General features: G+C 41.0%; 1 protein-coding gene across 1 annotated transcript in view; it reads left to right on the top strand.

Moving 5' to 3' along the window:
* IRAK3 (interleukin 1 receptor associated kinase 3) overlaps nucleotides 1-23114 on the top strand; it is a 47425-nt gene extending 24311 nt beyond the window's left edge. The window contains exons 6-12 of the mRNA XM_061205657.1: nucleotides 1450-1514; nucleotides 5231-5345; nucleotides 6016-6134; nucleotides 18923-19121; nucleotides 19456-19518; nucleotides 19613-19777; nucleotides 21717-23114. Coding sequence (XP_061061640.1) covers nucleotides 1450-1514; nucleotides 5231-5345; nucleotides 6016-6134; nucleotides 18923-19121; nucleotides 19456-19518; nucleotides 19613-19777; nucleotides 21717-22232 — 1242 coding nt within the window. The 3' untranslated portion in view covers nucleotides 22233-23114. The remainder of the gene's footprint in view (nucleotides 1-1449; nucleotides 1515-5230; nucleotides 5346-6015; nucleotides 6135-18922; nucleotides 19122-19455; nucleotides 19519-19612; nucleotides 19778-21716) is intronic.
* Nucleotides 23115-24249: the final 1135 nt, after the last annotated feature.

Below are 24249 nucleotides of genomic sequence, written 5' to 3'. Positions count from 1 at the left end.
TTACAGTGCAGATTCTGATTCAGCACGTTTGGGTAGGGACCTGAGACTCAGCATTTCCCACCAGCTCCCAGAGAAGCTGGTATTCCTCATGCACAGAACACACTTTGAGCAGCAAGAGTGCTAGGGTAGCATGAACACAAAAACTAACCCCTTCACTTTTTCAGATTAAGAAAACGAGGACCCCAGGGAGGTTTGGTGACAATAAGTCACAAATAATGAGCGTTAGAGGTGGGCCTGAGACACAATCCACTCGCTCCCAGGGCAGTGGTTTTTTAAAATGTAAATTCTCATAATGTGGTCCTTGCAAATGATTTGTTAGACTAGTTTATTGTTTCTGACTTCTTGGGTTAACTTGGAAAATAGTTTCCAGGATTCCTGTTGGATTTCTCTCCCTTTGTTCCTGAGGACAGAGAGCTCTAAAAACTCTGCCCTGGGACTTCCCTGGTGGTGCAGTGGTTAAGAATCCGCCTGCCAGTGCAGGGGACATGGGTTCGAGCCCTGGTCCGGGAAGATCCCACACGCCGTGGAGCAACTAAGCCTGTGCACCACAACTACTGAGCCTGCGCTCTAGAGCTTGTGCTCCGCAACAAGAGAAGCCACTGCAATGAGAAGCCCACGCACCACAACGGAGAGTAGCCCCTGCTCGCTACAACTAGAGAAAGCCCGCGCACAGCAATGAAGACCCAGTGCAGCCAAAAACTAAATTAAATAAATAAATAAATATTAAAAAAAAACAAAAACAAAAAAGAACTCTGCCCTGTCTAGCAATTTGCAAACGATAACTGGAGCACACTTACTTTAACCCTTTCATGGTAGAAGTTAGGAATGTGAGATTCAGAGACATGCAACGATGTCAGGTGTATGAAGCCATCAAGGACAGTGAAGAAAAAAAAAAAAAAAGAACAGTGGAGGTGCTCCATACAATATTATTGAATTCATTAATTTATTCATATGTCAGGCACTCTGCTAGCTTCTGAATCTTCTTTGAAGTAAGGAGTTATATGTTTCATTTTCCTAGTGGGCCCATTTTTTCAAAATTAGTACAAAGGTAAACTTGAACCAACAGCCAAATGACCCAAGTCATAAATGCCAACCAGGATTCTTTGAGATCAAGTGGGGAGTTTCTGTCATGGGATTTTCTTTGAATACATATTTTTGAATTCATGTAAATGTGTACAAAATATGGTGAAAGGGTTTGAATATAAAATATAGCAGTATGATACATTTCATGAAAAACTTCTAATTCAAAAGCAGTGGTTCTAAATCTGTTTTGGGATTAATGGATTTTTGAAAGTCTGATGCAAGCTAAGGATCCTCTCCCCAGAAAAATGTTCATATGCATTTATACCATAAAGTATCTAATTTCAGGGAGACTATAGACCCTAGGTAAGAATCCCAGAAATAGATCCTTTCCTTATTTTTTTTCTTGTTTTTCTGTATGATATTTAGGGGAAAAAAATGCAATGTAAGAAACAATGGAAGAGCTTTTTATCTGAGCTTGAAGTTTTACTGCTGTGAGTATATTGCTTTGGATTTCTCCACTTGTGCCTGGTTTTCATCTCTGTTCATCTTTGATTCTACAGCACAGAGCTTGGCATGGTTGGCATTTAATAAATGTGGGTTGGATGTTAGAACATTGGGTAAAATTTTGACATCTGCTTTAGTATATTCCTTGGAATACATTTTAAAATAGACCATTTACATAATTCACTTGAACATATTTTAACAAGAAACTGTCACAAGGAAATGGGTTAAATCATGTGTGACTAACATGACTGAATGTAAACTAATTCTTAGAACATTAGAATTGTATATATTTTACCATTTCCCCCCTTTCTTAGAGACATTCCAGTCAAGAAACTGTTTCATCAATATAAACCTCTTCTGGAAGAGAGTTTTAGACAAAGAAATCAAGTGCTTTCGATGTGCACATTATTTTCTGGGAATTCATTCATGAGCCTGAAAGTCCTTGGAGACAAACTAAAATGACTTCATTTTCATATATATTCATATCTGCAGCTGTGCAGCCTGTCTCACTGAAGACCCCTAACCCTATAGAGTTCAGTCATCACCCTTTACAAACAGAAAATGTTCTTTTCAGATGTTTTCTAAACCAATACATGAACTGGGGGGAGGGAGGTATTATCCTAAATCCTTCTCCGTTTATACCGAGGACCAGAATTCAAAATGTTAGAGGCTAAGTATAAACACTTAATATATCATTTAGTCAACAAAAAACTAAAACCAGAATTGTAATAAGAAGGTTTTTATATTTAAACTTTATTTCTTTGCTTATGAATAAATAAGTTCAGACACTTCAAAATTCCAAAAGGGCAAAAGGGTAAGCCAAGAGATTTTCTTCCACTATTCTCATCCAACCACCCAGCTGATTTTCCCAAAGGCAACAGAGTTATCAGTTTCCTGTATATCTTTTCAGAGATATTTTATGTGTAAGCATATATGTATTTTGTTTTCTTACTTTCCTCTTCTCACACAAGAGGTAGCATGCATACTTTGTTCACTTTGCTTATTTTAGTATTCCACTGTGTGCCGTGCTGTAATTAACCGTTTTCCTATTGATGGATTTTTAGATTTTTCCTAATCTTTTACTTTAAAAAAAAAATGCTACAACAAGAAACCTTTTATATATGTTATTTCATACCTGTTGGAAAACTTATCTAAGTTTTAATATCGCTTAGAAAACTAAGAAAGCTTCACATAAATAAAATTATAGGGTCAAATGGTTGTATGTGTTACATGTTACCAAATTGTCCTCCAGTAGAAGCTATACCAATTTACACTTACACCAGTCATATGTTAGAGTGCCTGTTTCCCCATATTCTTGATAACATAGCATTTATTCTTTTAGTTTTTTCTGATCTGCTAAGTGAAAATGGTTTCTCAGTGTAGTTTAAATTTCTTTTTCTATGATGAATGAATCTTTTCACATATTAAGAGATATATTTCCTTTTCCATGAAATATCTGTTAATGTTTTTTGCCCATTTTTTTATTAGGCTGTTGGGTTTTTTCTTAATGGTTTGTAAGAGCATTTTATATATTAGAGAAAATTAGCCCTATTTTTACGTTACAAGATACAAATAATTTTTTACCACATTTTCATTTGTCTTTGCTTATTCTAGTTTTTGCCATGTGGAAACAGTTTTCATGTAGTTGAATTTAATCTATACTTTCTCTTATGGATTCTGGGTTTTGTAGTTTAAAAGGCCTTCCCCACTGAGAGGTTATAAAATAATTATGCCATTTATTCCAAGTACTTTTATATTTTCATTTTTTACATTTATATATCTGATCCATTTGGATTTATTCTGCTGAGGCATTTATGTATTACTTTAGAGAGAATTAACAACTCTATGACATTGAATATTCCTGGTGTGCCATCATTATCATTTATATTGCTAACATTTCTTTAGTTTTAAGCCCTATACCAAGTACTTCACATGTATTAATTCTTTAATCCTCACAACAATCCTGTGAGGTGAGTCCTGCTATTATCCCCATTTTGCAGATGAGGAAACTGAGGCAGAGCCTACTTTTTTTTTTTTTTTTTTAACAAGATCCAATTTATTTCCTGAATCATACTCAATCTCCCTCTTCTCAGACATTTACTAGTAAATAAGTCAGAGGCAGGCTTCTCCTCTTAGAACATACTGTCTGGAGTGGGTTTAGGAGAGAAGTGCACAAGCAAACAGGCAATTTCAGTAAGTTAAATAATAAGGCAGGGCTTCCCTGGTGGCGCAGTGGTTGAGAGTCTGCCTGCCAATGCAGGGGACGCGGGTTCGAGCCCTGGTCTGGGAGGATCCCACGTGCCGCGGAGCAACTAGGCCCGTGAGCCACGGCTACTGAGCCTGCGCGTCTGGAGCCTGTGCTCTGCAACAAGAGAGGCCGCGATAGTGAGAGGCCCGCGCACCGCAATGAAGAGTGGCCCCCGCTCGCCGCAACTAGAGAAAGCCCTCGCACAGAAACGAAGACCCAACACAGCGAAAAATAAATAATAAAATAATAATAATGATAATAATAAGGCAAGCAAGTACAGAGCACTGAGGGAGGAGGAAATGCTAATTTGGGGAGGGGGGTGTGCGGCAGAGTAGGTGTCTTGGAAAAAGTAACATCTAAGCTGAGACCTGAGGATGAGTTTTTTTTTGTTTAATATTAAGGGAACTACTTAAGGGATTGTATTATGTGTTTATGTATGTACACTTACACACACCCACACATTGCCTTTCTTGAGGAAGAAGGAATAGAGGGACTCAGAAGGGATATATATATATGCATGCATACGCACACACACGCACACACACACGTGTGTTTTATAGGTAAGTTTTGCTACTGAAGAAATGAATAATAGGACTATATATAACACCATTTATGGAAAAATAGCTTTATTTATTTTAATATCACCAGGCATGCCTAAGACATAGGAGGTGTTCCATAAATAATTGTTGAATTGAGCTGAGTTCACAGTATGTGTGGTGAATTTCACATGTTTTATATTTCATAGCTGTTACTGGGTTCCATTGGTTTTCACAGTGATGACTCATGCCCTCAAGAAATAGAGTTTTTTTAAAAAGGAGCCTGAAAAATGTATACGATACTGACATAGAATTCTGGGATTTAAAAATCAGTGATGTGTTTTTCAACATCAAACTTTACTTGTCACATGGATTTTAGGTAACAATACAAGCTTTCTGAAGGCATTGGATGTCTCTTAACTGTGTGACTGGGGCCTAGTAGAGCACTTGACATGGTAGCATTCAGTAAATGGATGAATGAAAACAGTCTTCTGAACTCTTCTATTTTGGTGATTTTAGTTACACATGTATACCTAAAGCAATGAAATGGATAATTTTAGTTGTATTATCTTTAATAAATAAGTTATATTGGGTTTCATGTTGATAAAAATAAGTTAATATCAAATATTGTTTTCTATTTGTTGTAAAGTTCTCAAAACCCCAAATCTTAAGAACTCTTTACTTTCTTAAAATGTCTGTCTTATATTTGGATATTGGCTAATATTTGTCAGAACACTTTAGACTAATTTGGAAGGCAAATCTGTATCATGTGTCCGTTGAAATTCCTTCTGTCTTGGCCAAATTTATATTCTGCTTTATACCTATTCCCCAACCCACCCTAACACCCCCAAAACAGAGTGTTATTCACTTCCTATTTGAATAAACAGTTTGATGGATTTAAAAAATCTTTTGTTTCAAGGTTCCAACATCCAAACATATTGGAGTTGGCTGCGTATTTTACAGAGAGTGAGAAGTTTTGCCTGGTTTATCCGTATATGAGAAATGGATCACTTTTTGACAGATTACAGTGTGTAGTAAGTTATATCTATTACTCTGCCTGATACTCTGACCCTCTAAAGCCCTGGGGCAGCTGCTGAAATACCTGAGCTATTGTGTGTTGTGCAACATGGTGGCCAGAAGAGTTGCTGGGTCCTTACTCCTCACTGATACCATGTCTCAAATGAGTTTACATCAACTACCCTTATTTCTCAGATAATTTTTATTTGCATAACTTTACACAAAGTACCATTCAGTACAAAGGATAGACATAAAAGTGATAGACACCTTAAAGAGAAGGAAGGAGGTTGGATAAATGCCGTGGTTTCTCTTTTGTGATGTTTCCGAAAGATAAGTTTAAAAACTGATTCCAAATTGGTTAGATTTCAGTTAAGATGAGAATAAAAACAGATTATTCTCAATTACCCACACTATGGTGCCACAATAATTTTAAAATCTTGTTTAATGAACTCTTAAACATCTTATTAGCCATATTTCAATTAAGATAACATTAAAATTATTGGGTATTTCCATTGCCTATAAAGGGGCCTAGAACCAGCGTTGGTAGTAGAGGAAAACCTATTTTGAATTAAAAATAGGTTATGGTAAACGACAATGTTCATTTACCCCCTCTCCCCACCTCCTCATTAGCGTTTATTGGTTTTTACTCAGAAAATACAATGAAACCAACTACTGTTGTCTTTTCAGGGTGACACAGCCCCACTCTCTTGGCACATTCGAATCAGTATATTAATAGGAACAACCAAAGCCGTACAGTACTTGCACGGCACGGAACCGTGCTCCGTCATCTGTGGCAGTATATCAAGGTAAATTATCCCAGAGCTGTAGGTTACAGCTGAAGGCCCCTTTCATCATCCTGGACGAGTCGGACTTCACCCTATTTTCTGTCTGTAGTTTCCGTGGTGTGTATGTGTATGTGTTAAGAAATCTCATTGAAGTATTTAAAATCTTACCTTTTAATGAAAACGTGTCTACCAAATTTTAAAGGCTGTACTTATATTGCCAATCGGAGAGTTTGTATGATCTTTGGGAATTATTAATGAACAGCGTAGGATAGACAGTTTTGTGTATTTTATTAATTATACCGCACAGCAAACTGTGAAATGAACCTGTATTCATCTCACTTTTTTAAAAAAAGAAACTGAGGTCTCAGGAAAGGTTAAGTGGCTTATACAGGGACTCCTGACACGATAACAGTAGTGATCGGCAATTTAAATTCTTCCTCCTTGAGTGTCCAGCCTCCTGCCATGCCACTGAGCCCGCTGCCTCCTAGCTGTAGGTACTCACCTGTGACAAGCTGAGCGGCAATCCCAGTGTTCATTTTTGAGACGCGTGAGAAAATTAGAAGCAACATCTTCCGTCTTTTTTCTTCTTCAGCAGACGTAAAGAATCATTCAGACAAAGAGTATACCCTGTAGCAAACCCCCCCCCCCACCCCGCTGTGAATTTTTCCTGTGTGCCTTTCATCATGAACCTGTCTCAAAGTAGGTAAATACATCTTTGCTGAATAGCAGGGGAGACTGAATTTAAAAGGCTCTGCCTCTTGTGAACCATCACCTAGTATCTTGGGAAAAGCTTTAAGTGTGCCTTCGAATTGAACCGAAGAGGAACTGATTGCTTACTTTGTTTTTCTGGTGAAGTGAATTTCATATAAAAAGACTCTAGATTTTATTTTGTCCTGGGGGAGTGGTGGGGGTAGGGTGGAGGGGACACAACCCGTAGGCATCTGCTCCTGTTGCAGTGTGGCAGTTCATCAACTGCCAGTGGAATCAGCGTAAAATTTGTGCGCCCTCATGGGGCCTGGGACAGAGATGGACAGTGAAAGTCTCAGCGGTCGGTGGAACCTCCCTCTTCCACTCAGCTCTCAGCCAGCTCAGCACTGTAGGTGCTTAAATATATGTTCTAACTGGGTAGATAGATAAATAAATACCTGGAATTTTGCTATACATATTCTTTCTTTGGTTTAAAGCGGGCTTGAACTTATTTTTAATCCCATGAAGTAATCCATTAATTTTAAAAATTTTCCTTTTGTGTGACTGATTCATCACCTCCTTTCCTGAAAGCAGAGCTTGATAGGAAAGAGGGGTGAGAAGGGAGACAGTGTGGAGGTTCTGGTACTTGATGGGAGAGGGGGACAGGGAAGGCCACCGACCAGAGCAAAGGGAACATCAGGATCCCGGCTCTGCCTGAGTCACAAGGCTTTCCCATAGCTGACACTGGGCAGGGAGATTTGCATGTGCCCCTCCAGCATCCCTCTCCTGCTTTTAGGTCAGAGCACAGGCTGTGACCCTGATTTCTGCTTTCTCATGATTGGCAAGTGTCTTCAGGCAAGTTCCCAGGAAGTAGGCTCAGAGGCAGAGATTTGCCTGCAGGGGAATTTTTTGAGAATGCTCTCGGGAATAACAAAAGTAAGGGAAGGAGGAGGAAGACAGAATTGGGCACTTGGAGGAGCTGAGCTGGGATATGGACGTAGAGGCCTCGGCAGATGCCACGGGGACTGCTGAAGTTGGGGTGGCCCTTCGAAACTATCCCCAGATGAGGCAAGGTGCTTGGGTTTTTGCATCCCTGCATCCAGCCAGCCCTGAGTGGGGCTGTATTGGGGTGAGGCAGCTCCCTTCTCCCACTAGCAATTCCCAGGCTGGGGCTCAGCTGGGAGCCCTCAGCAGCCATGCCTCCCTGTTGGGGACCGAGTGCCTCCCTGGATCGTGAAGGAAGGATGGGGCCACACCACTGCAGCCGCCACAGTTAGGGAGGAAAAGTCAGCTGCATGACGCTCTGCAAAATGTGACCAAATGATTTTCTTTTTCTTGTACTTTCCTCCCCACCTTCTTGCCATCCTGTCCTTAGTTCAGCATCCACAATTGTTTAAATCAGAGAGATCTGGTTTAAGAAGCTGGCTTTAAAATGCGATTCTGAGCCAACTGCTTGACTCCTCTACGCCTCAGGTTTTTTCCTCTGCCAAGTGCTAATAAGAGAATAATAGCTTCTACCCCTTAGGGTTAAATGGCAGAAAGTCTGTCTGGTGCTTGGCAAAGAGGATGCACTCACTAAATGGTGGCTCCTGTTACAATGGTCGAGCAGTGGTAGGAGTAGCAGCGGCAGAGGCTAAGAGGTGTTCTGGCCAGTCAGCCTTTTTACTTCTCACCCTTTTACCTATTGACTTGTCCATTTGGGCTGCTCTAACAGAAATACTGTAAATTGAGTGGCTTATAAACAGTACACGTTTATTTCTCATAGTTCTGGAGGCTGGGAAATCCAAGATCATGGCACTGGCCGATTCTGTGTCCCGTGAGAGCTCACAGATGGCCGTCTTTTCTCTGGTGGAAGGTGTGAGGGGTCTCTCTGGGGTCTCTTTTATGAGGGCACTAATCCCATTCATGAGGGGAGCTGTTATGACCTAATCACCTCCCAAAGGCCCCACCTCCTAATACCATCACATTGGGGCTTAGGATTTCAACATAGGAATTTAGGGGGGACACAAATATTCAGTGCATAGCCCTTACCTCCATCATCAATTTATTGTGTTTGAAAAGTGGACCTACAAACTAAGTTATCTTTTAATAAAAATCATTTCTGTGTTAGCACATGTTTATTGAACATTTTGCAAATCACGTTCATTTTAGTTCACAAATATTTATGGAACATCTGCTGTGTGCAGAGCATTGTCTTAGACCACAGTGGGGGGAAGACATTGACGATCATAGTCTTGACCTTGAAGCTTCAACCTGGTGATCAGATAGATAGTGAAAACACAGAAAATATATAGTGCGACACTAAATATGCCTAATGTGTGGTTGGTCTGAGAAGGCTAATTCTAATTAGGTAGTTCCAAGCCAAATCTTTGAGGAGGTGGTCATTGTCAGTGGATTGGTTGAAAGAAGGGAAGAGAATATTCCTGGTGGAGGCATAATTTGTTCAAGGGAACAGAGGAAAGAAATGCTGGGTGTATAATGAAATCAAGACAAGTTAGTTGAGGGACTTCCCTGGTGGTCCAGTGGCCAAGACTCCGCACTCGCAATGCAGGGGCCCTGGGTTCGATCCCTCGTCAGGGAACTAGATCCCACGTGCCGCAACTAAAGATCCCGCATGCTGCAACTAAGACCCGGCACAGCCAAATAAATAAATAAATAAACACTTTTTAAAAAAAAAAAAGACAAGTTGGTTGATTGGAGAGGAGAGGATGAGGTTGGAGAATAATGAAAGATAAGACTGGAGAAAAATAAGGAAAATGGTGGGGAGAGGGTTGGATGGAGCTTTGAATGCTTCCTAGGCTGAGGACCTGGGTTTGAGAAGCTAGGCTCTTACAAGGGACTCTGAGGCTTCTTCTCTCTGGGGTATAGGTGGGAACAGAAAGGTTCTGAAGTCTCTTAGGTGGTCTCACAATTTAAAAGGAGGCTATTTCTTTCAGGCCAGTATCCCAGGTGTTTGTCTGGATGTGCCGAGCTATAAAATCACTTAAATAACACAGAGTGCTCAACAGGTAATATTGATACGAGTAGCAAAAGAGATCTGATCAGAGAAAGGTAGAATTTCATGGAAGAGGCAGGATTGAGCTGGAAATGCAGCTAGCAGTGTATTTTATTTTATTTTTTGTTGGTGAAGGGGCTGCTGCTGATTGTTGCCTTTCTGGTTTTTCCAAAGGGTCCAAGGGCTCAAACATAACCATCTATAGATTACACCCACCCAGTCATGTGTCAAGGTGTGGAATTCTGGGGCTCTGGGCATTGATTTGAGAATTGTGGTTTCACAAGGGCTCATCCGTGTGTCCCCGTCTGTTCCAGAGCACATCAGCCCCCTCCACAGCCACTGAACTCTTGGCCTTTCTGCTGAGCCTGCCAGCAAAGGTGTTAATTAGTGCCAACTATAACAGTAGACTTTCCCCCTTTCCTTTGGTGATGTGCACACCTGTTCTCTAGAAACTGGAATGAGACCAGCTCGTTTCATTCAGGGCACTGAACATCTGTCAGATGGGAATGACATTCAGTCCCCTGCAGTCTTGACCAAACCTGAATTGGCTGACCTAGATCACCCTCCTGAATCTCTTTTAAATGAATCCTTTACTTTGCTCTAAACTTGGGCCTCCCCGATTCTTGGTCCCACCTTGTGTACAGCCTTGTGCTTTCAGGGACGTCTGAAATCCCTACTATTCGGCCTTTGTCATATTAATTTTCTAATTCTTTGCAAGGAAAGGCAGCTTCTTGAAGAGATGTCATTTTATGGCACAGTCCTGATAATTGGCTCAGAAAAGGACATCTCAGAATGTGTTGAAACAGTGACCTTTTCTGTGGGTAAGTCAGAGCTCTGTTTTTGTTGAAGTGAGAAATGGAAAACCTTTATTTTCTTTTCTGCACTTGGGCCTCAGACTAATGAATCACCGAAGAGTTATCATACATCATTTGACATTATTAAATATTGTTTTTAATAGTATGAAATAACATACAGTGTGCATAAAGTGACAGTGCAAAAAGCCAAATTGAAATAGTAAACAGTACACAATTATAACCTTGTAGAACTACAACTTCAGGAATTTAAAAAAAAGATTAAAAGTGGAGCATACCAAAATATCAATAAGGCTTTAATTAGATGGAGAGACTATGGCTTTTCATTTAATGGCTTATTTTTTACTTCTACTTGATACTAAATTCTGATTTAAGGATTATGTCTACTCTTATAATAAAAATAAAATTTATTAGAAAAAAAATAACTTAGCATCAGACCTTTCTATCTCAAACCAGGGAATCAGAAATTTCAAGAAGGAGTCTCTAGTTGCTGAATGATATCCCAAAGTTTCTTTCCATTCTCTGTAATTAATTCTGTCTGCAAAGAAGCTTGATAATCTCACACCTTTGTCATTTTAAAAATAGTTTAAAAAAATGAAGATTGTTAAGGTCATCCTTCAGCAGCCTGGTGCCCAAAGTGTGAGCAGCATCTTCTGTCTGGGCAACACGAAATGCTGTCACGGGGGTGACATGGAAAGAGCACAGGAAGTCTGGGTTCAAGTCCAGGCCCTGCCCCCCACTCTCAGGCCACAGTTTTCTCACTTGTACATCGGAGCCAAGTGGGATAATCTCGAGTTGGACCTCTTCTTGCTTTCAAATTCTGTGCCATTTCACCTGCTTGTTTTTGTACTGTGCCCTATACTCACAAATCTAGGGGTTGTGGCTGGAGAATGACATGACGCCACATTTTCTTAAATCTTGGCCAGGCTTTCCCCTGATCAGCTTCCGAGTGAGGATGAGCTCAGATATGTTTCAGGAGGCACCTCCAGACACCTGCTCACCCTAGGGCAGGTTAGGGAGAGTTCTGACATGCCTGTTTTCCAGAAACACACCTCCCCAGTCTTTTCCCTGTCCTTCCCCCTTTCTAGCACCCACCCCAGTGATCTCATTGCTGCCCCTGTCTCTTGTCACTGCCTAAGGGTGTGGCCTTTGGGGTCTCCCAGGTCTCAGTACAAACGCCAGCTTTACTACTTTCCAGCAGTGTGATCGTGGGTAAATTACTCAATTCCTTGAGGCTCAGTCTCCTTATATGGAACTGGAACCACTGTACTTCTTCCCAGGGTTGTGAGGATGAAATAAGATAATCTCTGTGAAGCACAGCCCAGGGTTTGGCAGTGAGTTTAGTTCCTCCCAGCTAATGGAGATTCAAGTATCTCATCTGACCTGCCCTTGGACCCCTGCACAGCACATTGTTAGACCTCTATTTGGGTGCAGCTCTAATTATTAGAACTTCCTGTGCGCTGCACCAAAATGTGACTCACCCATTAGCCGTTATTTTGGCACCGGAATTATCTATATACAACTAAAGAGAAGAAGAGATAAAATTCATTTCCTTTCTGCCTTGTAATCAACAGTTTCTTGATCTTTTACAAATAGCTGAATCAAAAGATGTTTCTTTCAGTTAACTATAGTAAATCGAGAGAACACTGAACAGGGAAATAGGAGGGCTAGGCTTTAGTGTAAGCTGTTTTGCATAGAATGAGTCATTTCAACCAGCTGGGCCTCATTTACCTCATCTGAAAAAAAGTGGTTATACTTTTAGCAGCGCTGACAAATCTGTTTCGTCTCACATTCCATCTTTGATTGGTTGGTAATGACTTCCCATGTGCCTTGTTGAAAGGGAATCTGGGGTGGGTGGCTCTGAACTCAGTTAGTGATGTCTGCCAAGAACACATATCTGCCATATGCCCAGTGGTCTAAGGCTGCTTACGGTTTCAAATTCTCTTAATTTACAAACTGATTATATGATCAGATGTTTACTTGGTATCTTCTGTAGATTCAGCATTATGCTTCTGTAAACAGCAGAAGCTGGTCTCTGAGGGAGTGCCAGATCCAAGAGTGCAGGCTGTACAGTAGGAACTTGGAGAAAGGAGGGCCGCTGGAATTCAGAGCAGTCTAGTGGAAACTCCATGGAGGAAGTGAATCAAGCTGCATAGAGGATTTGGATGACAGTAAGTGGGAGGGAGTACTTTGCAGGTAAGGCGAGCAGCATAAAGAAGGCCCCCAGACAGCAGTAAGCCCAGCCTATCCTGACTGCACTGGTAAGTGTTAGTACCTTCAGCGTGGCTGATAGGCTGCAGACGTATTAGGGAGCTCAGTGAAAGCCAGGGGACTGAGTTTACGCATCGTTTGGTCTTATCGTTGGTTTGACAGAGGAGAAAGCTGAGACTTAACAGAGGTTAGTAACCTGCCCCAGTCACGTGTCTGTAGATGGAGTTGAGGAGGTGGGTTCCACGCTTGTGTGGGTCCAACAGTCATGCTCTTATTAGGTAATTAAGCCTTTCTAGCCGGGACTCCTGGGAGCATGTCGGCTTCATCAGCAGAGGCAGGGAAATGGGACAGGAGAGGAGAACATAATTAGTACGTGCAAATGTGGAAATGTTGACCTTGGACTCCTAGTGAAAATGGCAGCAGGCGACCGACTTTGGGGGGGAGATTAGGCCTGGTGGTCTGCATTCGGAATCTTCGCCTTGTGCAAGCAGAGAGAGAGAGTAAATGGTCTTCGAAGGAAGACGCTGTCAAGGACACAGCTGCAGAACACCAAGGATGAAGCCGAGACCACATTTCAAAGGTATTTTCAAGAAGTCTGCTGGTTTAGTTACCCCCAAAATGTCTTAGTAATTTGAACTCTGCAAAGAGAATGTTATAAAAACAAAATCCATTTCCAGATGGTGGAATTTGAGGAGGAAAAGGATTGAAAGAAAAGAATCCTAAAGAGTTGAAGTCTCTGTTCTTGGCGAAAGACCCTTACATTTTTATTGGGGAAAACGAAGATGTTTCTGAATTACGGGATCACATAAAAGCATCTGAAGGCAGTGAACCTTCTTGTTATTTCCATCGTATTCCTCAGCGAGCTTAACTGTTTTCACATTTATGAATGATTTTAAATTGAAATGCATTTTATCCCCGGCATTTTTCATCCCAGACATTCATTCTTGTTAATGTTGCCAAAGTGAAGAGATAATCTTGGGGAACATTTCTAATGTTTCCTACAAGATCATGTTCTCTTATGGTATGGCCGTGTGTCTCCTGCCAAGTGCAACAGTCTTTCATACAAGGGAGGTGGTCTAGGAAAGAAAGGAAGGAAGAAGCCATCTGCTTAAAAATGAATTTTTTTAAAAATGGAAATTGATCAAATATATATGGTCGTAGTAAGTGCGTAGGGAATTTCCTTTGTGAGGGACTAGAAAGACTGAGTAGTTGGGAAGGAGGGTGGGCAGCCACAGATGGGCTCCTTCAGTGTGACTGCGTCACCCTTGCCCATGGACCCAAGCTCCTCCTGCCTTTACCCCCAAGACCTGATGTGTGTGGCGAGGCCACTGGGCTCCAGCTCAGCATTTAGCAGGGACCAAAAGTGCAGGGAGTGCAAATGTTTGTTTGATTGATGGTTTAATTAACCAGTCTCCTCCCTGTCTGACGTCACCCCCCTCCCCCTCCAAAAAAAACTACTTTTGTTTTTCAGAAACATTTTAGATATAGCAATTCTTTTTCCTCAGATTTTTCCTATTTTCCCCCTAGTGCCTGCCTTCTTCTAAAATATCCAAATATGTTCATTTTTTCTAAGGAATGCCAAAACAAATATTACATAAATTAAAATTTTCCCTATTACTCTAAACCCCAATGTTCATTTATTTATATACAGGAATACATACATGCATGCACACATACATACCAAACAATACGTATATTTTTCTCTCCATGGTCTTAAAATATCTGGGAATATTAGTTTAGTCAGGTTCTTCCAGAAGTTCTCTGAAACTATTTTGAAACACAACCGATGCCTTGAAACTGATTAACCCAAGGGTGTTCAGATCTCCAGGGTTATTCTGCAACCCTCTGTGCCTTTGTTACGTCAAATTGGTGTCCTTGAACTTCTAGAGACACCTAACCAAGTTCTGTAGGATTTTAAGGTAAGGTGGTGGGTATAGGAGGGACAGTGGCCAGCCTACATCCTTGAAAGCATGTTTCGAGGCTCTCCCTGTGCATCAGGCACTCTGCTTACGTTTTCTCATTTAGTCCTTGTAACAACCCTGTGAGGTAAGCATTATTGGATCTTTTTACCTACAAGGAAGTTGAGGCTTAGGGAAGTTGTGCCAGTCTGGTCAGAGACGAAATTTCACATTTAAAGGAGGAAGACCCCTTATTGACTGGGCCTAGGACTCACAAGACACCAATAAAGCAAAAACAAGCCATAATACTGTCTCTGAGTGCTGCCTAGGTCAATGGGAAAGAAAGGGAAAGCTGTATAATCCAAGAGGGACATAAAGGGTTTCAGCTTCGCATCATTTGAGGCCAGATACACTGCATGCTGAAGTGGGAGAGGGTGTGTATGCCTTTTTCCAGTAATCTGCAGGTTGTTGGAGAAACTGGGTCTTCCCTCATCTGGTGAGGGAAGGCAAGACATCTGGTGAGGGGTGTCTTAGTGTTGCAACAGCAGTGACACAGACGGCAAGCTGTCCTGTTGCCTCAGGCTGTCATGGAGAGCCAGTTGGGTGCTCTTTATCTCTGGGGCCAATTAAGTGAAGTCTGGACTTTTCCTGAGAGTTGCCAGGTATTCAGGGACTGGGCTACTGAGCACCAACAACTCCCCCTAAAATCAAAATATAGATACAGATTTTTAAAAACCAGTCATGCGCTTACATGTCAACCATATTTGCACTTAAATTTAGATCCTGCGTTACAATCTAGGTGTATCATCTTGCTTTATATTTAAGGCCCAAGGGCTTCAACTTTAAATTAGGAGACAACGTGAGCAAAAGGTACCCAAAAAGAATTGTCCTAGAGACCCCTAGCAATAGAGAGATGAAGTAACATCCCCAGAATCAGAATACAAATTCACCACTTTGTGTGGGATTTTCCCCATCACCTTAATGTACCACTACTAGTCCTTCTGCTAGAAGAGTTATCTAGAGAGGTGATGGTCTTTCTGCTACAGTAAGTAGCCTTGTGGGAGAGGAGAGAAGAAATAGGTGGTAGAAGCACTAAATTGAAGGCGTGGGCCATTGGATGTTTCTCATCTGTTTGTTGCATTCTGTCGTTACATGATTTTAGTTACTTTATGTTGTCTTTGTTTTGTTAGTCTGTTTTTACTCCCGTAGGGTGAATGCATTCAGTTGACCTGCAAGGTAGCTGAAGGCACCTTATGTTTGAACATTCTATTTGAGGTTGAAGGAGGGGAAAGAATTCAGGTACAATTGATTGTTGAAGGGCCTTTTGCAGTTCCCACTTTGCTAAAACAGAACATCCTTCTTCCTCAGCTACCATTAACCTTTATTTAGAACAGAGTAAATCACTGGACTCAAAATTTGTGTTGTACACTAAAGTCTGCTGGTAAACAATTTGTCTTTACACTTTCATTATTCAAAGTGTAAATGCAGTGCCCTGGAACAATTTCACATTCTTATTGATGGCTTCTCACTGACCCAAAGTCCTCTGTGTAACCCAAAGTCCTTTATTGTGTAACGCTGTGTAACACTGTGGTTACTCAGCTCACCTCTGCCTAACTCTTACAGAAGCATGAGTCACCAGTTGCTGAAAACTTCCCCAGTTTTTCTGAGGATCAAATAAATGGATTAGATTATGAGTGGTGGTGTTTCTTTTTTTCCTTTTGTACTTAGAAAAGACCTATTCTTCAAGGATTCTGTTTCACCAATTCAGCTTTTTGCATTCTCTCTCTTTTTTTTTTTTAATTTATTTATTTATTTTTGGCTGTGTTGGGTCTTCGTTTCTGTACGAGGGCTCTCTCTAGTTGCGGCAAGTGGGGGCCACTCTTCATCGCGGTGCGCGGGCCTCTCACTATCGCGGCCTCTCTCGTTGCAGAGCACAGGCTCCAGACGTGCAGGCTCAGTAGCTGTGGCTCACGGGCCCAGCCGCTCCGCGGCATGTGGGATCCTCCCAGACCAGGGCTCGAACCCGTGTCCCCTGCATTGGCAGGCAGATTCTCAACCACTGCGCCACCAGGGAAGCCCTGCATTCTCTTTTAAGTTATGGTTTTATACCATCTTTAAGGCTAGGATGGAGGAAGAAGAGGATGAGATGTTTGACCTTGAAGATCTGGCATTCAGATCTTTGCTGTCCGCCTCTTACGCTGAAATAAAGCGGGGTAGGGGGCACTGGTAGGGCAGGGGGGCAGAAGAGAGCCAGGCTCTCAGGGTGGCAGAAGCTTGGGTCCTGGTAATGAGAGTTAATGAACCTCTCTGCCCGCCTCCTGGCACACCTGGCAAACTCCTGCATTAAATACCCCAGGACTCTGAAATGATCAGGGCATCTCCGGAAGCCCCAGCCTTGATCTGAACAAGTGAAGTATACACCTATGGAAGAAGTCATTAAGAACTAAATGTCTGTTCTTATCTAGAGCTGGGTCGAAGGTAGGATCTGGCTCTAATGTATTCCGCATATTCAGAGGTTCAGGATAGCTACCACTGTTCTCCAACTGAGAAAACGGAAGAACGGGTAAGGAGTAACATAGATGGTGCTGTGTGAGACCCCAGCTGGCCTTAGAAACTGCCAGGTTTGAAATATCTGGGGAGAAAAGACCAGGCAAGGAGAATAATGAGGACTGTGCTTATTGATACAAGTCTAGAGAGCCAGGCCTTCTCTGACTTTCTCCTTGTAGGTACAAGGATCACGCAACAGGTAAAGGCCCTCAGCTTATGGACAAGGTGGGCTCTTTGGACTTTGAAACTCTCCTGCCACCTTTAGAGGAGAGAGAGTGAAATAAAGTTTAGAGCACATCTTTCTCTATCCTTAAAGGGCCCTGGGGAGTCCCATCATTTTGTTTGTTGTCAACTCAGTCCTAGACAAAGTCTGGACTAGAATTCTCAAGACATTAGCATCAAATCCTCTAAATAGAACTAGGACTCTGAATACTCTGAATCATAATAAGACCTGTAGTTCAGACCTTAGAACTAGGGTCTGCCTGTGGGCCTACTTGTATAGGGACAGCAAGAATTTCTAGAACTTTCATAAGATCCAATATTTGTTCTAGACTAAGAATTTCTTCTTCTTATCCTATAGCTATTACCACTTTTACTACAAATATCCCATGTGGCATTTTGGATGGGCAGGCCTACTGTTGGAAGCTTTGGTTTCAGGGGACGAAAAGCAAGCTCTAGATAGCCCTAAGTGAAGTGGAAAAGTAGATGACTTTCTCACGATCCACCCACCTCTTTTATCAATATCCATCTGCTGTCTTATGAGGGGTTGCTAATCTTCATCTCAGCTACCAGTATTGAGCATTACCGTATGCCAGGCTATTTATATGCCCGATATCAGTTCTGTGAGTTCTATTTTTTTCCTCATTTCACGTGTGAGGAAAGATGACATTGAGGCTTACAGGGTGAGGTAACCCACCGGCAGTCACAGAGCCAGGAAGAGGCAGAGCTGGGACTTGCTCCCAGGTGTGTGCCCTGTGAAAAGCTTATCATTTCCCATCCCTGCTAAGACCACCCTTCAAAGATAAAAGAAGCTGCTGCTTATTCTCAGCTAAGATGTTAAGTGACTATTAAGGTTTTTATGTGCCAAGCAGCTAAAACTGACTCTGAGCACTCTGCCTTTGCCTCTGCAGATATTTATATTTTAAAAAAGACTCAAAGACAAAAAATCCATAGAGGTGGAACAATGGAATAGGGTTATTAGGAAGGCAGGGGCTACCAAAGATTCCTCAAATTACTGCAGATCAGTAGCTCTAAGCCGAGCACTCCACAGCACAGCCCTGTGCACATCAGACACTTAATTATAATCTGATTAAAACTCAGTTAATGTTCTCATTACATGCATGTAAGAAGAACACAAGGAAAGCTGCTTTGGTTAACTTTAGTTTCTCCTGTTGACAAAGCATCAGCTTTATCCACCAGCTCCATATATGTGCCTGTCAATTTGAAATGCCTACTGTTCCTAGGTCAGGTTTTTGTTTTAGGTTTTATACAACACTTGGATTTATACTTTAAGAAAAATGAGAAAATGTCCTTTAAAAAGTTCATGGAAAATAACATATGGCTTTACTTGGAATTGATCAGATATAATGGTGAGCTTGTCCTGTTTTCGAAATACCTTTATGATGTTTTTGTCTTGTTTGCCCTTGATCACAATTTCAGTGCAAACATACTTCTGGATGATCAGTTTCAACCCAAACTAACTGATTTTGCCATGGCACACATCCGACCCCACCTAGAACCTCAGAGCTCTGTCATAAGCATGACCAGCAGCAGCAGTAAGCATTTGTGGTACATGCCAGAAGAGTATATCAGACAGGGCAAACTTTCTGTTAAAACAGACGTCTACAGCTTTGGAATTGTAAGTACCAACTACCAGTTAACAAAGTAGAAGAGTTTGTTGCCAAGAATACACTAAATTCCAAGAATTATTTTAAAGGCTTTAGCTTTTAGACCTATTGATTTTCTGTTACTCATTGTCTTATACATTAATTTTGTGTAATCAATCAAGTAATGAAATGTAAAGTCATTAATTAGAATGAACGGTATTCAGTATTGAGGTTAATAGTCACGACTAATTATGTGTATATATTTAATATTTGTAATATTTTAATAATATTTATAATAATTTAGTAATTATTACTATGTGTATAATATTAATATTATGTAGCTGAGTTTCTGTATATTCCTTGTAGGTAATAATGGAAGTTCTGACAGGTTGTAAAGTGGTGTTAGATGAGCCAAAGCATATCCAGCTGGTAAGAATTGTCTTCATCTCGGTGCCTATTTCTTGGTCACTTTTTGGATAGATTCTGAGTTCCCAATGATGAGGTTGTCTCCTTTTCTTCCTAGAGGGATCTCCTTATAGAATTGCTGGAGAAGAGAGGCCTCGATTCATGTATCTCATTTCTAGATAAGAAAGTACATCCCTGTCCTCGGAATTTTTCCGCCAAGCTGTTCTCTTTGGCAGGCCAGTGTGCTGCAACGCGGGCAAAATTAAGACCCTCGATGGATGAAGTGCGTATACCCATGGTTTTATTAAAAACTGAGTCCATGGAACCATGGAAAATCTAAATTGGATAAATTGTGTATCTATGTGAATATCGATGAGACAAATGCAGCTCCCAACAGAGAATTCTCCCCTAATAGATAGCTTTTCCAGATCAAAAAGTCACATCGTTCGGTACTCTGAAAGAGGGTATTACTGGGTAGAACCAGGGCAACCACAAAAAATTTAATGAAAAGACATAAGTGACTAATTTGGAGAGAATATTTTATTCAACATTCGTGAAGAGATCTGGTCCATTAAAAATGAAGCATACGGGAATTCCCTGGTAGTCCAGTGGTTAGGACTCAGCACTTTCACTGCCAGGGCCTGGGTTCAAACCCTGGTTGGGGAACTAAGATTCCACATGCTGCGTGGTGCAGCCAATTTTTAAAAAAAATGCAGCATGTATTTCCCTTATTGATTTTTTAATTTACTCATCTGTCCATCAATTTAATCATCTAGACATTTATTTGTTTACAATAAACAAATATTTAGTACCTGCTTTGCACGTGCCAGACTTTGGACTAGGTGCTGGTGATACAACAGTGATCAAGATACTGAATTGCTGCCCTTCAGCTCACAGTCCAAAGGGAGAGTCAGATCTATAAACATGAAGTTTCGGTACCAGAAGATAAGCATGATGATAGATGAGAACACAGGCCAATATGGGAGCATAAAGTCAGAATACGTCCCAGCCTATGAAGTCAAGGAAGCTTCTTGATGGAGGTGATAGCTGAGCTATGATCTGAAGAACAGGTTGGATTTACGTATTAAGGATGGAAGGACATTCCAGGCAGAGAGAATCTACACCTGCAAAAGCTCAGAGGTGCAGTGGATTCCTTGGCACCAAGACTGCAGATAGTCTAGCATCATGGAAGTGGGATGGTGGAGAGCAAAAACTGGACGGGTTTAAAATAATAGGAGGTTCCAGGTGATCGAGGGACATGAATTCCATTCTAGGAATTTGGATTCCACCCTAAGTCTATTGTAGAGCCATGGAAGGGTTTTAAACAAGGAGTTGACGTAATCAGAATATAAAGACCATTGACCTGGGAGTCAGGAGAGCTGTGTTCTAGGCCTGACACCACCAGTAAGAGCTGTGTGACCTGCAGTCTTGGGCCCGGAAAGGAGCTTTGAGATATGTAGTGGAGGGAACATGAAATTGGGAGCCAGAAGACGTGGGGTCAGGCAGCAGGTCTGCTCCTTACTGGCTGGTGATAGTGATTCCCTTTTCTGAGCCTCAGCCTTATCATCTATAAAGTGAGGATATTAATGTTTGTGCAGGTTAAATGAGGTGCTGTGTGTGAAAACACTTTGTAAATTATAAAGCTCTCTATATGTATTTTTTTAATTACGTGTGTGTGTGAAGGTATGTTATTTTATATCAGGTTAATGGTTCTCAGTTCAGCTGCATATCCAGATCAACTGCAAAGCTTTTAAAATACAGATCCCTGGGCCCCCATGTCCATATTTTTTGAATGACCATCTTTAGGTTGGGGCTAAGGGATCTGTATTTTAAGAAAGCTTCCCTAGGTAGTCTGGCATTTGAGAACTATAGATTGGGTTCACCATCCCCTGACCCCTTCCAATCCTCCACATGTTAAGGCTGAAGTAAAAAATGATAAGAGATTCATCCAAGGTCACAAAGTAGTTGGTGGCAAATCTAGGCCTAAAGTCAGGTCTCTTGGTAATCAATTTCTTTTCTACTTTGCTTCAAGTCACTTAATTAACTTATTAACATGAAGGAGTTTAGCTAATCTTTAATTCCTTCACATTTCAAATTCTATAGTTGAACTTATTTCATGAAAATAAGAGAATATTCCTTAATAGGTAGACAGAAAAAAAAGGTTTTAAAAGGAGAGGTTATTCAGACTTCATTCAATGTGTGTTGGCTTCTTGGTTAATCAGGTCCTAACTGTTCTTGAAAGTACACAAGCCAGCTTGTATTTTGCGGAAGATCCTCCCACATCCTTGAAGTCCTTCAGGAGTCCTTCTCCTCTGTTCTTTGATAATGTACCAAGTATTCCAGTGGAAGATGATGAAAACCAGAATAATCCATCGCTGCCTCATGATAAAGGTTGGAGAAAAGGGAGAACGACTCAGAAAACTCCCTTTGAATGCAGCCAGTCTGAGGTTACATTCCTGGGCTTTGACAGAAAGACAGGGAGTGGGAGGAATGAGGACACTTGCAATGTGCCCAGTTCTCCTTGTGAAGAAAGTTGGTCTCCAAAGCATGCAGCTCCATCCCAGGACTTGAGGGCCTCTGGTGTGAATATGGACCCTTCTGCGGAAGTTCCAGGGCATTCCTACAGGAGCATGCCAGTGGAGACTAGCTGTTCCTCTGAATTTTCCTGGAATGAATGTGAACAGTACAAAAAGGCATCAATTTCACCAGAAGATAAAGAAGAAAGCAAGTATTGCTGAGGCACCTGAGTACAGGTGTCATCTTGGGAAGACATTGTCTTTATCGGTAGTGCCAAGAGGATGATTGATGGTGAATTTGGGTAATGCAGATCAATGATCTGAACAATTCCATTCCATTCCTTCCAACTTGTAGAACAGAGTGGCTTAAAATTTTGTTATAGCACGATCATTGCCTCATGATCAAACCTGGACTAAATTAGAACCATTCAGAATTACTTAAGATCGTAGACTCTGACTTCAGACAAACAAAACAATCAAAACCTACCAAAAAGGAAGTGGATTTCAGTGTCTTCTCTATCAACATCCACGTGAGTCCTCAGAGCCTCCAGTCTGCCAAGTACATTCAGTTCAGTTGGATTCCATTGTTTTGGTTTAGCTTGCTTGCGAAGGTCGTCAGAAACGTCTAATTTGTAAATGTTAATAGATACCATACCTTTTTAAAGAATTGCCTTTTTGCTTATTTCAATCGATTCTTAGTATATTTCTGTTCATCCCTGTCAAGTCTGCCTATCTGAACATGAGCCATGACATGCCCAAGATCTGTATTTCTGTATTTAAACTCTTAAGATAGTTTATCTCATATAATATTGACTATTATTACAATTTTTTTTACATAGGGACTATTATATCCTGAGTAGAATGTATGAAATTTTAATCAAGCAATTTTTGTTCCAAGAAAATGGCTGGTCATAAAGGCCTAGGTCAGTTTTTTGTTTGATTCCAACTCTGTGCCTTTACTCCTGGTGTTTACTGGATCTCCCCCTTTTGAAATCCTACCCAGTCTTTCAGGGCCCACCATAACTGCCATCCTCCAGGAAGCTTTCCTAATCTTTCCAGCCAATACTACTCACTTTATCAGCATTTCCATAGCAATTTCTTTTTTTTTTTTCCATTTTTAAAGATTTTTAATTGAAGTACAGTTGATTTACAGTGTTGTGTTAGTTTCTGGTGTACAGCAAAATGATTCAGTTATACACATATATACATATTCTTTTTCATATTCTTTTCCATTATGGTTTATTACAGAAAATTGAATATAGTTCCCTGTGCTATTCAGTAGGACCTTGTTGTTTATTTTATATATAGTAGTTCGTATCGGCTAATCCCAAACTCCTAATTGACCCCCCCTTTCCCCTTTGATAACAATAAGTTTGTTTTCTGTGTCTGTGAATCTGTTTATGTTTTGTAAATAAGTTCATTTGTATCATCTGTAGCAATTTCTTTGTATTTCTGTTTTATATTTGTTACTTTCTGAATTATATCCAAGTTGCCTGTGCTATCATATCTCTCTTCCTAGATGGTAAACTCCTGTATTAGTTTCCTACTGTCGCTATAACAAATTATCACAAACTTAGTGGCTTAAAACAACATAAATTAATTATTTTACAGTTCTAGAGGTCAGAAGTCCTTGGCATTCCTTCTGAAGGCTCTAGGGGAGAATTCGTTCCCTTGCCTTTTCTAGCTTCTAGACGCTGTATGCATTCTTTGGTTCATGGCTTCTTCCTCTATCCTCAAAGCCAGCAACATGACATCTTTAAATCTAGATCTCTCTCTTCCTCTCTCTCTGAACTCTTTTTCACCACCACTTCCTCTTGCTTTGGCCCTCCAAAGGATCCTTGTGATTGCATGGGGCCCACTCAGATAATCCAGGAAAATCTCTGCACCTTAAGATCCTTAATTTAATCACACCTGCAATGTCCCTTTTCTCCTCTAAAGTCATATATTCACAGGTTTCTGGAATTAGGACATGGACATCTTTGGGGCCATTACTCTGTCTATCACATTCCCTGACTGTGTAGGGTCCATCTCTTCAGGGCCTAGCATGTTATCCTATACAGAGCAGGTGTTTCCTTATAAGTTAAATTGAGTTACATTATCTCTGTGAACCCACATAATCAAAAATTCAGCTATAATAAACATTCCAGAGTAAATGAACAAAGTGGGGATAATGACTGTCTTTATGATGATGGACAGAAACACTCCACAAAAACCATTTCCAGAGGATTTACAGAATCTC

This window comes from Eubalaena glacialis, chromosome 11 (genome assembly GCF_028564815.1).
Source record: "Eubalaena glacialis isolate mEubGla1 chromosome 11, mEubGla1.1.hap2.+ XY, whole genome shotgun sequence".
In the NCBI taxonomy this organism is placed as follows: domain Eukaryota; kingdom Metazoa; phylum Chordata; class Mammalia; order Artiodactyla; family Balaenidae; genus Eubalaena; species Eubalaena glacialis.
The sequence above is the reverse complement of the archived record's forward strand: the minus strand, read 5'-3'. Positions and strand labels throughout refer to the sequence as shown.